Below are 16,654 nucleotides of genomic sequence, written 5' to 3' on the forward strand. Positions count from 1 at the left end.
AAGGGAGCAGCTCAATGTACACTCAGCCTTGTCAGGGATCATTCTCCGGAGACCATGTCTAACCCCTGTCAGACCTGCCTTTGCCATCATAAAAGGATATAGCATATACCACCAGCTGGCAAGAGGGCTAGAGCTCCTGATGGCCCAGCTACGATATTTCTGCATTTCCCCTTAGCCAACAAGCCGTTTCCCTGCATCCCATGCCACTGCCTGCTTGAGACCATTCCTGTGGACGATTTCAGGCCTTTTGTTATTTTGTTACTCTTCTTTTTTCAAGCTCGGTTGTCTCAGGCCAAACAGAGGCAGTGCCGGTTCAGAAGACAGCATTTCCTGCGCCTGGCTGTCCCTGTCCCCATGGTGGGGGAACACAGTGTTTCGGTGCCTCCTCCTCTGTCACAATGTTTTTCAGCTCCACCAAGCAAAGTGTCCAATTAGAGCAGAGCCTCTTGCTTCCATCTTTGCCGACATTTAATTAACATGCTGCTGCTGGCAGCCGCTGACAAATTCCAGAAACATGTTGTAAAGGGTTTTTGTCTTTACCCAGCATGGAAAATGAGGGTGTCATATCCCAAGGGGATGTGAATAGCTACTTTTGACTCCCCCCCCCCCAGGTGTGAGAATTACAGCTAGACACGGTGAAGAGACATATCAGTCCTCCTACCTCCTTTTTTCCCCATTTTTCCTCTCCTGCTCCTCACATCATATCACCCTGGAAAACATGCAGGTTTTAGGCCTGATTTTCATTCCTGTTTCTTCCAACTCTGGCTGAAGCCTGATGGTCTGGTTAAGAGGCAGGGGCTGTGCTCTGGCTTTGGGCTTTTACCACCAGGATAGCACTGGTAAGTGGAAGGAGTGGTCTGATGACACTGGAAGAAATGGCTGAAACCAAAGAAGAGGAAAGGGTCGTGCCAGCCTGCGCTATACATTTCACACTCCCAAGGATCTGATGGAGGCCTCAGTAGAGCAGGTCAAGAGAAGGTGATGGAGGAGGCACGTAAAAGTATAGACAGACTCAAAGCTGGCCCTCACCCAGGCCTTGGGTGGCAGCACGAGTGCAGGGACAGCTGCTGTACCCCAACGCCCCCCTCCCCCCCCCCAAAAGCGCCAGCCTGGCCTGTGCTTCCCACACAGGCTCAGCCCCCGCTCTGGAAGGTCTGGCTGCTGCTGCCAACTGCTGTATTTTAAGGCGCCGGGTGCTAAGCCAAGGGTCTCCACAGCCTGCGCTATCCCCGCATTGCCATCACTCGTGCATCCACTTTGGCCCCTGGGCACCAGGAGTGTCCCAGCACCTCCGCTTTACCCCCAGCAGCCAAGAGCTCTCCCAGTAGCTGCTCTGTTCCGGCAGTGGGAGAGACAGGGTCTGGGTGACATCGCATCCTCCTCCACTACTGACGTAAGGGAGCACAGGCCTCGAAAGAAGAACACGTTTTTATTTTATTCACAACAGCTCTTTACAAAAGCAGGAGAGAAGGGCAGGGCCGGGTGCCTCGTCGTCTCGGGGAGAAAACGAGCCTTCGCCCACCCGGAGCAGGGCCCGGGGTCCCGTGGTGGGGGAAGAGGCCGGCGGGGGCAGCCCCGCAGGCGGGAAGATGGCGGGCAGCCCCGCCGACCCCCCTGAGGGGGCAGCGCCCTTGGCGGGGGCACGGCGGACGGCCGCGGGCGGCTCAGGGCGAGGCGGGCTTGTCGGGGTTGTGCATGTGGTACACGTCGCTCTCCTCGTCCTCCGGCACCTGCGGCGCGGCAGAGCCCCCTCAGCGCCGCGCCACGGCGGCCCCTCACGCCGCGGGGCGACAGCGCCATCTTGTGCCTCCCGCCCCCTCCGCCCCGCTCCCGCCGCCGGCCTCGACCCCGAGCCCCGCCTCAGCGCCTCGGCCCGCGGCCGGGCCAGCCCGCCCGGCTCCCTCCCTCCCTCCCTCCCTCCCTCCCTTCCTCCTCACCTCCCAGTAAACGTCGTCCTCAAAGCAGTTCTCGGTGGCAGCGTCGCCCCAGACTGGCAGCCTCAGGATGGCCCCTGGAAGCGGGCGGGCAGGGCGGTGGGCAGGGGGCCATAATGCCGTGTGGGATGCAGGCAGGTGCGGATGGCCGGAGTCCACCCATCCCGGCAGCAAAGGGCGCAAATGCAGCCCTGGCACGGTGCTCGGTGCCGATCCCCCCTTTTCTCCAAACCCGTTTGGCCTTGCTTCCCCCCTTGGCTGCCCGGTTTCCCCTGCTCCTATGGTCCCACTGCAGGGCGTCCAAATGTGAGCAAGCCAGGGGCTGCAACCCTTGCAATGCAGGTGGGAAGGACGCATCCAGCCACAGGCAGGAGTACGTGGATGCCTCCATTTCAGCCACAGGCTGGACTCAACCCTCTCCTCTCCGTGCTCCCCTCCTGCTTACCCACAAGGGCCCCCCCGGCAAAAGCTATCAGCAGAGACACCAGAATGCCGGCCGCCTGGAACCCTCCCTGGACGCTGGGTGTCCGTGTCTGGTATGTGCCGGTGAAGTCAAATGCCTTGATGAACCTGCCGAGGGCAGAAATGGCAAGGATTGCTCCCGGCAGGAGATCTTCCCCAGATCTGGAAGAGCCGTGTTGTCCTGCTCCCTCAGGGACTCCTCCCTAGCCCCATCCCTCTTCTGCAATGGACCAGGATAGTGTTGCAATGACACCAGTCTGCTCATTTCCTTGTCCTCTGGCCCCTGGCAAAGCTTTACCTAGGAGGAGCCCAAAATACAAACATTTCTTTTGTATTTCAGACCTTCAGCCTTACCTGACCCGCCAAAACAACACAGGGATGGAGGGAGGAGCACCTCCCCACCCACTGTGCCCCAGAATAATGCCAAGCAGTAGGGTTGTGGCTCACTTTTTGAGGCTACCAGAAGTCAGCTGCAAGAGATGAGTCTTTTACACTTCAATAAGCCCGACACTGCCAGCGCACCCCATGTTTTTGAGGGGGAAAAGGGCAACTGAACAATTAACAAGGTCTGTTAGTTCCTCCTTGCTCCCAGCCCAAGAAGCCCCAGGTGAAATCTATTCTCAGGGAAGATTTTCAAGCTGTCTTACCCTTCCTTTCCATACACATCCTCCGTGGCTGCAGCTGCAGTGATGGCCCCCACAATGCCCCCAATGAGGCCCGGCATGGCGTGGAGGTTGTGGATGCCGCATGTGTCCTGGATGTGCAACCTGGACTCCAAAAAAGGCTGAGGGGAAGGGACGCAGAGGGAGATCAGGGACATGAGCACAGCCCTGGAAAGGATTAATTCCTTCCATGGAGGACTGGGATAAGCAGAGAAGGAAGAGTGGTATTGTGTTCCATCAAAGAGCTAAGGGCTTGTAGACAAAGATGTAAGCCAAGCTCAAGATAAAATAACAACATGTCCTCCAAACAGCCTCCTATTGTGAGACTGAACCTTCCTGAGCATTTTGGGGCAGTAAATGGAGTCAGAAGCGCATCTACATAAGGGATGGTGGAAAGCAGTAACCCTCAAAGGGAAGTGAATCCATTTCTGGTCTCCTTAGCAGGACCAGGGCTGCAGACCCTTAGAGCAGCACTCACCGTGAGGTAGACGTACCCCACCGTGGACACGATGCCACAGATGAACCCGACAATAAGGGAGCCGTATGGAGTTAGCATCATCTCCGCACTGGTGCCCACGGCCACACCGCCTGCCAGTGTTGCGTTCTGGATGTGGACCTGCAGAAGTAATCGCCCTGTCTTGGCATCTCGGGGAGATGCAATTGCTCACGGATGGTGCAAATGGCAAAGTGGGAGAATCAGCTCTGAAAATGTTTCTAGAGGAAATATCAGGGCCCATTTTCCTGCTTGTTGGTGAAAAACGGGAGAACAGGCAGCCTCTGTCTGTAGCACAGGCGCACATAGACTCCTACTCCCTGTACCACACACATTCTTTGCATCCACAGATCTGGGTGGGGAGTTGTGATGAGATGGAAATTGTCTCACCCATGTGTCATGCACGCTCTGCTGTCACAGAGACATGTCACCCACACACATAACACGTACAAGTCAGCCCCCCGATTGCTCACGAGCTGCCGCGCAGGCCCTGCTTGCCAAACATGGCTCTGCAATATGCCTATCAGTAGCTCTCTGGGCAGAGCAAGTCCAGTCCCTGCTGTGACTTAGGTCCACCATGTGCGGGGCATCAGTCTACACATCAAGCAGTGCAGGACTCACTTCCCACTTGCTTATTTTCAATATAGGCTCTGGGTTTCTGCCTGGATGCTGGTTTCACCATCATCCCCTGAAACCCAGTATCTGTTCAGCAAAGGACAAGTGCCAATCGTTTCCTGAACCCTTGATCAACCTCATTATAAGTCCCCTGGGCAGCACAGGGCGCTCTGCTTACCATGTCAAGCTTGCCTTTCTTCTGCAGCATGCTGGAGAAGGCCACTGTGGTGAGGACACAAGCAGCCAGCGAGCAGTATGTGTTAATGGCAGCCCGGTGCTGGGCATCCCCGTGATCAGAAATTGCTGAGTTAAAACTGGGCCAGTATATCCATAGATACAGTGTACCTGGTGGGATGGGAAGGAGGGGACGAAGAAGAGGCGGGGAAAAGAGAGAATACAGGGATTGAAAAAAAACCTCTAAAGAAGATCTTTCTGCACAGGGGGAAGTTAAATCCCATAGTCCTGCTGCCCTGGAGCTGCACCCCCCATGATGGGACCAGCATCAGGAGGGGCTGGCACAGAGGGGGATCAAAACACGTCCTTGTCTTCCCAGGTACCATCTCAGTCCAGCCACTGATGAAGGGAGCTGAGTAGCTCTGAGAGGTGGAAGACGGGGATACAGAGCTTCGCAGCCCCAGATCCTGGTTTCAGTTTGGTTTTTCCAGAGACACAGGAGGGACCAGTCCTCTGCAGCCGAGTGGTCCACATGTACCAGCACCCCTGAGGTGGGGGCTGACTCACCGATCATAGCGAAGAGGTCGGAGTGGTACACAGAGCCCTGTTTGTCCTTACTCTGCTCCAGGTTGGGTCTGTACAGGATGCGTGTCACTGTGAGGCCAAAGTAGGCTCCGAAGGTATGAATGGTCATGGAGCCACCTGCATCCTTAACCTGCAGCCATGGGAAAACAGAGGTTTGCTTCTAGAATTGCCACTCATTATGGAACTGAGGTCTGGTCTGCATCATGCCCACCTTGTCTGCCCACTCATTCTTCCAGCCTGCACTCGGTCATGGGGAGAGGTGGATAAAAATGCTCTGGTCCTGCTATCTATCCTCCTTGCTTGGTCCCATGCATGGCCATGGCATTCCTCTTAGCTTTCCCTTGGAAGGCATCGAGGCAGAGGGGAGTTTCTGACCTGTCCCAATGGCAGTGGGTTGCAGCGATAGCCAGGTTGGCTCCCAAGTGCACTCAGGTCTTCTGGGAGCTCATTTGCTTCCCAGCCATTCAAGCCCTCTCTCGGAGGGCAGGAACCCTGCCTCTGACAGCAGACATCTCGTCCTTTTTGTCACTTGATTTCCTTTTACAATGCCCATATTCCAGCAGGGAAAACAGATGAGAGGGAAATCTCAGGCACGAAGAGAGTGACTGGTCCTTTGTGCTAAGACTTCTTGTCTGCCTCGGGAGCCGTGGCAGAGGGACCCAGTGCTCTTGAATTGCCAGGCTTGTGTACAAAACCCCAGAAGATCTCCCTTCTCAGGGAAGTACCACCCGCTGACCCCCTCCTTCATAACCTGTCTACTTTTTCTGCCTGAATTCTTGCATTTCAAATGCTTATGAAGGCAGTGCCTTGGTGGAGCCATAGCAAAGGGAGACAATTTGGAGAGATGCGGAGAGGAAGGAGCAGAACCAGGTGGGTGCTGCCTAAAGCCTTACATGAAGCAGGTTGAGGAGGATGTACTCATTCACCGCGAAGAGCGTGACTTGAAACAAAGTCATGATGAGGAGCTGTATGGGGCTGGTTTTGCCCAGGATGGCCCCAAAGGCAATGCACACAGAGCCCACACAGAAATCAGCATTGATCAGGCTGGAAGAGGGGAAGGAAAATTGTGGTTCAATAAGGAAATGCTCTTCTGTAACTCACCCTCACCTATCCCCAGCTCTAGAGATCCCACCTGAAGACAAATAGGTGATTAGGAGAGAGCCCTGGATTTCCCACTGACCTTCCTCCCAACTTTACATACTCTCCAGGAAAGGTGCTTTCCCCCAAATTGTTTAAATAATGTGGAATATATGTGTTCTATGCACTGGCATCCATGGTACTTGGCCTGGGACTAAGGGGTGACACTCATCTCACATTTCCCTTTGAGCAGTACCACCATAATGGCAGGTACCTTTGGGCTAAAAGGTGGAAAGCAAGTGGAGGTATGCAGAGGGAAGACAACATTTTAGAGACTTGTTTGCACATAACAGAGGGACAGGCACTGCCAGCTGCTTGGCTCCCATCCCAGTTCTTCCACTGGCTAGTCAAGAGATGGCATCCCAGAGCCCATCTCCTCCTTACTTCTCCACTCCAATGAGGATCTTCCCGCTCTTGAAAGAGTGGAACCAGCCTTGCATCAGGAGAGCCCACTGGATCCCAAAGGCAGCAAGGAGGAAATTGAAACCCACGGCTCCGAATCCGTAACGCTTGAGGAACATCATGAGGAAGCCAAAGCCCACAAAGATCATCACGTGGACATCCTGGAAAGCTGTGCAGAGGGAAGGGACTGTCAGCTCTGTGGCAACACCAGGGCTGTGAATGCTATTTGAATTTGGTTGTGAAAGGAAACTAACCACATCAGTGGCAGTAGGGGGGAAATTCAAGAGAAAATGTGTGTTTGTCCCATGTCCCCACATTTCTAAGTCTGAAAATGGCTCAGTTTTCGGAAACTGGCTTTAGGTTAAAAGGCTCAGTCTTGAAAGTAAAAAATGTTTATTAAAAGCTGCGTGCAAGAAAAGACCGGAAACTAATGGAATGTAAAAAGGAAAACATTTTTCTATTCAGATTGTTTTTTCCTCTTCTGCAAAAAAACTTAGAAAATGTCACATAAAATGAACAGTGAAATTTGTTGAAAACACATGAATGGTTGTTTTGGGTAGATCCATCCAATGCAGGGTCCTGGTGACGGCTCAGAGCAAGAAGAGTACAAGAACAAGGGAAGTTTACAAATACATTTTTAAATGCCACTGAAATCAGTGGCAAAATACCCTTGAGACCAAGATCCCACCTTGTGAGATTTTGAGTGCTTAAACCAGAGAGACCCAGTTCTTCCCACAAATGTTCAGACCTGCTAACTTGAGCCCCTCAGATGCCCTTCCCCGGGGGAAACCAAACCTGCATGAGCCTCTTGAAAGAACTTCTCAGTGCAGTAAACCTGCTGTACTTTTTAATGCTGCACGTTTCTATCAGATAAGCATCACTCTGCAATTAAGTGAGCTGAAACACTGCATACTTACAAAGTGAACCATGCAAACCCTCACACTGGAGGCCACTCTGCCCATGAAAAGAGCAGGAGACCCAAGGCTGGGATCCAATGCTGGGAGATTCCCACTAGCAAACCTGCACTGTAGAACAGGTAAACACAGCATTGACGGAGCTATGCCAGCAAGTTCTGCATTATGCAGCACACAAACCATTATAGTCACTATAACCAGCAACATCTGTGCACCACAGAGAAGGCATAAGCTCAGGGCAAAGGAAATTCAGTGATTGAGAATCTGCTCTACCCTGAACCTGTGCTGAAATCCAGCAGCCCCAGATCCGCTCCTGCAGGGACGGTGGGGTTGTATCTGCTGCTTCCACTAAGGGCTGGGTGAGGATTTGGGTGAGGTGTAGCTCTGCAGGAGCCGTGACTTTTGTCCTTTGGTGCTTTACAAGATCTTGCAACTTGTTTAAGGACAAGCATTTGGACAGGCTCCAGAAATGTAATGCCATGTTGCCAAGACAGGTTAATCTGCTTGTTTTTATAAATGCCCCCCATGCCTATGAAATCACTCGTAAAAAAAGAAAGGAGACGAGATCTGCAGCTGGCACTGTTCAGCAGAGGTCACTTCAAATGCACTTCTCTGCATGTCCTAAGAACCAGTCTTCCTAACTCTGGTTTTACCATACAATCGCACAGGCTTTCCCTCTGCAGCTGCATTTATTCTCCCCACCTCTCTTCTCCAGTGTAAGCAGCACAATACACAGCTAGAATTATCTGCTGCCATTTGCATTATATATTCCCACTTTCATCCTAAAAACAGAAATACACAGGTCAGAGTTAAAGCTGCGGACTGTGTGCCCCCTGAAAACACAGAGGATCCCCACTGTGTGTTAGACCTTGTAAAAAACACAGGAGGAAGAGCAGGTCTTCCTTCAAACTGCATCCAGTCTAAAGCCTTTTTCTAAACCTTGCATTTGTTTTCCCTTGGGAAGAATAACACTGGCATTGCTCAGAGGCAGCCCAGGCACTGCCATGCCCTAAAGGTTTTTTGACCCTGCTTTTGTGGGAGGACAATTGCCATCAGTATTGAGAGGAAGTGTTTAGGCTTTGGGAATGCTACCTGTGCAGAAGAATGTAATTTCTTTTCCCTAGAGAGCAGATGAGTCACCCATTAGGGAATATCAATGTGCAATTCAAAATGAGACGGAATTGTCTCACTGACTGGACCTGGCAATCGGCACCACTGACACAAACATGCATAGGCTTCCCTCTGCCTGCCTTTCCAATCATCTCTGGGCTTGGAAGACCTGTCAGTTTGTCACTCCTATCCCACTGCCATTGCGAACAGGTCCTATGGACAGCAGTGGTCGCAGATACATTAATACAAATGATCCTTCGGTGTTCAACCATTGCACTCTCTTCTGAGCAGCGCTGGATGGACACAGGGATCAAAATGCCAGGGCTTGGCTGCCTTGCCATGTTTGTCCATCTTTGCAGAGAGAGAATATTTCTGATAAGATAATGGAGAAAAACCAGCTGTGCTTTTGGGCACGTGAGCCCTTCCTCAGGTTTGAAACAGAAACATAATTCAAAGCTCAACAGAGTTAAGCAGTTGCTCTTAGGTTGATTTAGTTGCATGAATCCATGTAGCCATTTGAGGGGGAATATTTGGTGCTGCGGAGCAGGGGTGGGAGATGAGGACAGAAAAGACGTCATGCCCTTAGCTCCTACAAGGTCTTTCTTGGACCGCTGATGTCCTCCCAGCACATCAGTGACAAGAGCAGCCCTCAGGCACTGCTGCTGCTTCATGCCAACCAATGTGGGGTTAGTCCCAAGGGCAGATCTCAAGGGAGAGCCCAGGGCAGCCGCGCCCATACACTAACCCAGAGGCTGGCTGAGCAGCAGGTTTCTGCAAGCAAATCCTTTTCTGAACTAGCTAATCCTTAGCAGCTACAGGTTTCTATAGCTCCTTTGATTTAGCAGGTGTTTTTAATGGAAATGTTCTAAATAGATGCATGACTCAGGCCTGTTGCTTCCTTGGAAACAATTGCCTACAGAAGCAGCCTGTTCTGAACGGCTCACAGAGATGACCAGCCCTGGAGATCAAAGCCAGCCAAAGGCACCACCTGGCCAGAAGGGCTTTAACCACCTGAATAATCCCTGTGGTAATACGATGCAGTGACCCAAGAACCTTGGGAACCTGGCAGGTTAGGAGGACTCCAGCATCAAAATGCCGGTAGCTAAAGGGTAATTTACTAGTGAGGGGGAGGATGTAGGAAGGGGAGGAAGATGTCACAGGATCTCAACAGCCATTCCTCTGTATGCACAGAAAAGCTTGCTCTGATCCAGAGCTGAGGGAGGGGGCAGCAAGCCGAAACTTGCAGGGTGCTGGGAACACGTCAGCCCTATTCCTGGAAAAAAGACGTCACGTACTGGTGTCACGGTACCCTGCTGACAGAGCCCCAAGAGCACTGGAGGGCCACGAGGCTTTTCTCTTGCTCTTACGTGTACCCCAAACCAGCCTGAAGGCAAGAGCCTGACTTTCCAGCAATTGGTGGAGATGTCGCCTCTGACAGGCTCTGCCACGGGATGGGCTGGGCTGGGCTGGGCTGGATGCGATGGGCTGGGATGGGATGGATGGGGTGGGGACCAGCCAGCACCAGGACTACGCTTCCCGAATACTCACATGGGTATCGGAAGTAGAAATCATTCTCTATGTCGCTGGTCAGGTTCATCTCTCGCTTCTCTTCCTCCCAGTGCGCATCAGCTTCGGGGCCGAAGCGCACGAAGACCCCGAAGAGGACGATCATGGCCACCTCCCAGAGGAGGCATACGAGCGGGAGCCGCCAGCGCATGTACGTGTTCTTTGCCATCCCCTGGTGCCTCGGACGCTCCATCCACAGGGATCCCCAGGGGCCCAGCAGACCGTGTGAGCCCACAGTGCCTGGCCAAGGCTGGCGACATATATAGGTTGGAGAGGGCGAGGTGGGGCCCAGGGAGGTGCCTGCAGCAGGATCACGTTTCAGGAGCTTCAGCAGGCTTGCTCCTCTCACGCTCCTTCTTCCCTGGGAGGAGGAACAGGTCTCGGCCCCTTTTCTGTGAGCTGCTCCGAGGACCTCTGAACCCTGCCTCCCCTGGGGACGAGTAGCCGTGGAGGCCAGTGCGAGTGGGGATTGGAGCCTGGGCGTCCTGCCCCTTGCTCTGCCCAGTCCCACACCCCTTCCCTTCCCCTTGCAGGAGCACCCTGACCCCCGCCGCCCCGAATGCCCTCCCTCCCTGCACTGGGTGCTCCCCTCGCCACCCCCCCAAGCTCTGCAAGCACCCTTCCCCAGCTGGCACTGAGGGTGAAGGCAGAGCGCCCCTTGCTCCAGCTCTCAGCTGTCTGCCCCTGTCTCATCGGGCACAGCAGCAGCCCCAGGAGCCCTTTGTCCCGGGGTGAGACTGTCCTGCTCCTTGCTTTGCAGCATGCATCCAGACAGTTGGCTGCACCCTGTGAGCCAGGGTGGAGGTGAGCCCCATGCAGGGCAACTCCCAGAGCCTCTTGGGCAACACCAAACTGTCACCAGCATCCGCTTCCTCCTGTGAGCCTCTGTCCTGGGCGCAGAGATGGGGGGACACAGCCCTGCTGCAGCGGGGGTCTGCCTGGGGCTGCCCGCCCCCTAACCAGAGTAGATGGTTCTCTCTGACCAAGAGCAAATGTGGCTGAGCCCAGGGGCCATGCTCCCTTCCGACGACCAGGAGAAGATGAGTTGTGGGGCCTCCCCACATCCCTGCAAGCAGCCTGAGTCACTGGGCTGGGCTTTTGGAAAAGCAGTCTGTGGGGCAGTCCCAGGAGGAAGAGGAAGATATATGCTTCAAACCAAAAGCCAAGATCCTGCATGCATGCACAGGCACGCAATGGCCCTGCCAAGGCTGCCATATATCTATAAGGATGTTCAAGTGACACACGTCCCATCATTTCCCGGAGTGATTTACCCAGCACATCCTCCTGGCAAGACAAGTTGGGCTGGGGCTGCATGAACCTGGGCAGTACTCTGAGATGGTGCTGGAGATGGGGCTAGAGACCTCAGCGCTGCAGCCTAAATGTCCCTCCTCTGGTATGGGGCTTCCTTTAATTAATAAATGTAAACACAATACTCCTTTTTTCCCATGGTTTTGAACCATGTGCTCTTTCTCCAAAGAGCTGGGCAAGTCCTTCAAACACATCCCAGCTCCTTCCTCTGCCTGCAGATCCCCGAGATGCCTGTCAGTCTTCAAGAGATGAAAGACTGCAGCCCAGGCAAGCTGCCCAAATTTGCTGATGGCATCTAATTGTGGCCCGCAGGCTAAGCAAGTAGCACTGATTTCTGTGTTGATTAGGCAATAATTTGAGTTTATTAGTTTTTCTTGTTTGCTTTCTTCTCAAAATGACAGATGGCAGAAAAATGCTGTGGATGGTCTTAAAGAGACTGACAGCCACACAAAATCATTCTCCAACCTCATTTGGGCCCTGTGCAGGCAGCAGGGCAGAGGCAGCTTTGGGAAGAGCTGGGGAGATGCAGCTCAGGAACACTTTTCTATGGCAGTGGGACCAGCTAGTGATCCAGACACACCAGGGAGGGTCAGCTGGGAGTAAGACAGTGAGTGAACCCAGACAGCAAGGGAATGCTGGACCATGGGAGACCATTGGGGTGCAGGCTCCTTCCTGCAGCCCTGGGGGAGCACTGGGAGGTCGGGGCCGCAAACCTGTGCTGTGCTTGTCTTGGCAAGGGTCCAGACCAGCACCCCTCCCCTCCTGTCCATGCCTGGGCTGAGGAAAAGAGAACCCCATCTGCCTAGTCCTTACCCTGCATGAGCTGAGCTTCAGCTGGCTGTGGCTGGACTGGGGTCACTTGGTGGAGACACCTAAAGCAAGTGGATGTTGCTGCTGTCCTGAGGACGGGCACTCCCTCGAGCAATGCTGCTTAGGGCCCACCCACTACGTTTTTGGGTCTCCCATTACACACAGTTTCTGCAGGGCAGTCTCAGCTGTACACACTAGGAAAGAAGAGATCTCCAGCTAGAAAGAAGCTGAAATCCCTAAACAATACCTGAGCCATAATTGCTAAAAGCAGTGTTGATAGTTGCATGTTCTCCTGCCAGCTACGTGGTAGGACCAGTCTTCAGCCCTATCCTAGAGCAGCTCTTAGACAGCTTGAGAAAGGCAACACAGGGGCACAGAGGAGCATCTTATAACATAAGGGAACTTGCTAAGGTACCGTAGCCACCAGCTATTATGCTTTGTGACTACTCTTTAGCAGAAGAAACTAAACTGCTGAGCTTTTCTAATCTGTGGTCTCACTGAAATGGCAGCGTCCCCAGAAAAGCAGCTTGCGAAGCCCTTGCACAGCCCAGGAGGTAGCAGCTCTGTCCCACCCACTGTCCCCAGCCCCTCTCCCCTGTGTCTGGAGGCCGAGGACAAAGGCTAATGGCTTTTCCGCTGGCCCAATAGTCTCACCTTGCCACACTGCCTTGTGCTACCCCTCCTTATCGACCTGCAGATCAGTGCTTTGCTACTGCAGTCCCATCATGGCTGGCATGCTCCACTGACTGCCCATGCTGTGAGAGCCCTTTAAAGGACCAGCTTCTCTCCAGGCTCCTTTGCAGGGCCAGGGTAACACTGGAAAGGCTGACAGGGCTGTGCCAGCACGGGTGCCTGCAGTGACGCTGGCAGGGTGCTTCCTATGGTGGGTTAGACCAAGTCCTTTGTATCCATCCTATGAGGTACCTAACTGTGTGGTAGGACGCATGGGACAGATTTCACCATGCCCCAGTCACAAATATCAAGCTGCTTAAAAGCCCTGTTGGGAACTCCATGCTGGTGTGAGCCAGCACAGTGCCTGCTGGAGGCAATGCTTGCCTGCTCCACCACTGAATTTGGCCCATCATGTCCAGCACCCGTAAGACCGGCAAGGTTTCCCCAAAAAATCAGTGGGATGATGCTGGGGGAAAAGGAGCAGGTACGTTTGCCCTTCTGCTCTGGAGACATGGGAGTAGGGCTGGCAGCGGTCAAGTCTCAGTTGCCTTGGGAAGGCTCTGTGTGAGGGTTGTACAGTACTGGTCCCAGCTGGGTCTCTCCCAGTTTCTCACTTTTATGAGCACTAACAATATTTGAGAGATGTAAAAACAAATTCTGAAGCACACAGAAATCCCTCCCTCTTGCCTAGAGGCCTCAGGGCAATTTCACCCTGGAGAGGAGGGAATGGGGGCTCCTTGGGTCACTGCGAACTGTCTTGGCAGATCTTATCGCAGCCAACGCTGGGCCAAGGCTCTGTGCTGGCTCAGAGAGGTGACCGCAAAGCCAAGGACTCCGGGGGCCTGGAGACACCCCGGGGGAGAGCAGAGCTGGAAGCACCATCTCCACCATCTGCAGCATTGTGGGCGCTGGCCTCACAGTCCTTGCCTGCTTACCCTCGCCTTTCCCTCCTTTATCTCCTGGCAGCTCCAAGGATTCACTGGAGTGAGGAGAACCAGGTAAAACCAGGCAATACCAGAACTTCTCCAGAGGAGGGACATGAGGCTGGGCTAGCCCACATGCAGCAGGCAGCGATCCTTGCTCCTGGCTGGATTTACCCCAGAGCTCATGCTGGCTTGCCTAGCTCGCTGGCAAGCAGAAGGGAAACAGATCAAATTCTTCTCTATTAAGACAGAGAACTGAAGAAGTTGCCCCCCAGGAGGCACCAGTGACCTTCCACATCATGCTGCACCCACGCCAAAGCCACCTCCAAGGACTTTAACACCCAAGAAGCACAGTCAACCCTCCCAGCTGCCGCCTTCCCTTCCTGCAGCTTCCTCCCTTCTCAGACAACTGTCTGGAGATCCACCAAGGAGCCCTGTGCCCAGCTTGACTTGCTTTCCAGAATTAGTGGGCAAAGCAGCAGCAGCCACTACCAGTAGCCTTTGTGCATGTGGGGTGGAGAGGGCACTGGAAGATGACAATATGGAGAGGCTCAGAAGCCTTGATGCAACACAAATGAGTCTCTGGGCATTGCCCAGCATCAAAGGTGACTCATTGCTTGTGCAGGTCCTTGAGGAGTGTCCAGAAACCAAAGTGTCTGAGTCAATCCAAAACAAAACCTTTTTTGGCTGGCTCAGCAGAATGGCAAACAAACTTTCCACCTGGGTGGGAGAGAGTGGTGGTATGGTGGGAGATCAAACAGTTCATTTAGGTCTGGGTTTTCTCAGCCCTTTTTTCAGCCCTCACCACTAAATATCACTTGGAGAGAAATGTTGGAAAAAGGTCAAAATAAAGCAAGACTTTTTTAAGTTAAAAAAACCCCTATCTGGATCAAAGTGCCAACCAAATGTGAGCCCAATTTACAAATGGTTTTTCCTGTGCCCTCTCCTTCCTCCCAAGAAACCACATTTAGCAGCAAGTAAATGATTGTCCAGAAAGAACCCAAGGGCTCTGAGAGAGAAGTCAGTGTCCTTGGGGAGCAGGCAGAGAGGGCGAACATCTCTGTGAGCAGTGCAAGTGCGGGACAGTGCAAGAAGCAGAGGCGTGAGCGACTCCGGCTGTCGTGTTGGGAAACATGCAGGTCACTGGGGCTCAGCCAACACTTCTGATGGCTCTCCCAAGAGTTGAATGGGCTTCAAGAGCAAATATGCTGGAGTGGGGAGGAAAGGAGCAGGGGCTTGAGCAGCCGGTGGCAATTCCCGCATCGGGAGCTGGCGGGCTTTGCTGGGAAACTCCCCCTGTGCCCCAAGTTTGTTTCTGGTCCCAGGTGGACCGTGATAAGGCAGGTTTGGTCACAGTCTGCTAAGCGTCCTCAGCGGGCTGCTGGGACGGACGCCAGTGGCTGGGCAATGGCAGCGGGAGCATGGTGGGGTTGGCTCTTCTTCAGGGCTCATACAGGAGAGTGATGTATTGATAAGCAGCATGAGATGTCTCACAGGGCCAAGAGCAACCCCCAGCCAGGAGGAGGGACCCATGGTTCCCCAGGGAGCCCACATCCCCAAGACCACAGGCTGCCCGCCGCCCTTTCAACCAGGGAGACCTGGTGTCCTTCCCTTGCTCTTGGTGGCAGGTTACTCCTGCGCACCCAAGTGGATCAGCTCCTCGTTCCAGCTCATTAAACCTGCCTGCATTCATAGTCACCAGCGAAGCCGAGTGGGTGCCTTATTGCCCGCTTGTCTTTGTTGCTTTATAAATACGACTGGCTGCTGGTGACACTGGTTTAGGCTGGGGCATTCAAGCTCTGGAGAGAAGGGTGGTGCGGACATCTGGGCAGCTCTGGTCCGTGGGTCTTTCTCCTCCCTGTTACCTGGTGTGATCCATCCACACTTGGATCACACCTTGACTGCTAACACCCATGGAGTAAAGATGTGCTCCAAGACCTGCAGGGAGACGATGCTCGGGGGCAAGGCAGTTGACAACAACCCAGGGTCTTCGTCCTCCACCTCCCCAGACGTCAGCCCCTCTCTTCAGGCGCCCCACCCCTACACCTTTTCACCCATACGGGCCCTAGGTTTTCCTTGCTGTCCTCCGGGGAGGCTCAGGGAGGAGGATAAGCCCTGGGGTGACACCTCCCCCGGGTCTGCAGGACCTTCCGGGGGAAGGCTGTCCCTCCTGCCCTGGGCTGGGCCTGCCCGCGGGCGGCCGATCGGCGACGGGGGCCGCCGCCGTGCCGGTTTGCGGGCTGGCGTTGACCTCTAGCGGCGAGCGGGAGCCTGCTCGGGTGCGGGGCGGGCCGGGGCGGGAACGGGAACGGAAACGGAAGAGGAAGCTCCTGCGGCTCAGCCCCGCGCCCGCCCTGCCTGTCCGCCACCCCCGGCGTGCGCGACCGCCGCCCCCCCATCCCCGCTCTCCGGGCTCCGACGGCCGCGCCTCCTGCCTCGGAGACCCCGCCCCGGGGAGGTCACGGCGCTGACATCATCGTGGCGTCACAGCCTTTACGCCCAATGCGGGGGAAAGGAAGGCAATGACGTCACCGCTACGCGCGCCCCGCCGGCTTTAAATTTTAAAAAGGCGGCGGCGGCCAATCGGCTCGCTCCGGACGCTGGCCTCGCCCTCTACGCTCGACACGGATCCTGGCCAATGGAATGCCGCGCTGCCCCGCACGCACGCCGCGGCCGGCCAATCGGCGGAGAGCGCCACTCGAACGGCCGGCGCCCCACCTCCCTTTCGTCCCCCGCCCGCCGCCAGCGCGGGCGCCGCATTGCGCAGGCGCGCTACACCGCCGCCGCCGCCGCGGCCCAATGGGGAGCGAAGACTGGGGGGGGCGGTCCCTCGGCGGCGGCCAATGAGGGCGCGCGAGGCGAGGGCGCCAGCAGTTGTACCGGGTGA

The 16,654-nt window shown here is 54.7% G+C and overlaps 1 protein-coding gene across 1 annotated transcript; it reads right to left on the reverse strand.

Annotated features, from left to right (window-relative positions):
* Positions 1-1,514: 1,514 nt before the first annotated feature.
* On the reverse strand, positions 1,515-10,247 carry RHCG (Rh family C glycoprotein). The gene is made up of 10 exons (XM_052808148.1): positions 10,037-10,247; positions 6,447-6,633; positions 5,819-5,969; positions 4,908-5,055; positions 4,345-4,511; positions 3,537-3,674; positions 3,044-3,180; positions 2,380-2,504; positions 1,938-2,011; positions 1,515-1,730 (listed from the first exon to the last, which is right to left on the reverse strand). The coding sequence occupies exons 1-10, from the start codon at positions 10,245-10,247 to the stop codon at positions 1,665-1,667; spliced, it is 1,404 nt and encodes a 467-aa protein (XP_052664108.1). The 3' UTR covers positions 1,515-1,664.
* Positions 10,248-16,654: the final 6,407 nt, after the last annotated feature.

The sequence above is a fragment of the Harpia harpyja genome, chromosome 14 (assembly GCF_026419915.1).
Source record: "Harpia harpyja isolate bHarHar1 chromosome 14, bHarHar1 primary haplotype, whole genome shotgun sequence".
Taxonomy (NCBI): domain Eukaryota; kingdom Metazoa; phylum Chordata; class Aves; order Accipitriformes; family Accipitridae; genus Harpia; species Harpia harpyja.

Excerpts from the sequence above, each read along its gene's own strand:
- RHCG (XM_052808148.1), bottom strand. The coding sequence starts at position 10,247 with ATGGAGCGTCCGAGGCACCAGGGGATGGCAAAGAACACGTACATGCGC. Across the intron at positions 3,181-3,536 it reads TGGGGTACGTCTACCTCACG|CCTTTTTTGGAGTCCAGGTT; the intron begins GTGAGTGCTGCT and ends CCTTCCCCTCAG. Across the intron at positions 2,505-3,043 it reads GATGTGTATGGAAAGGAAGG|GTTCATCAAGGCATTTGACT; the intron begins GTAAGACAGCTT and ends TGCCCTCGGCAG.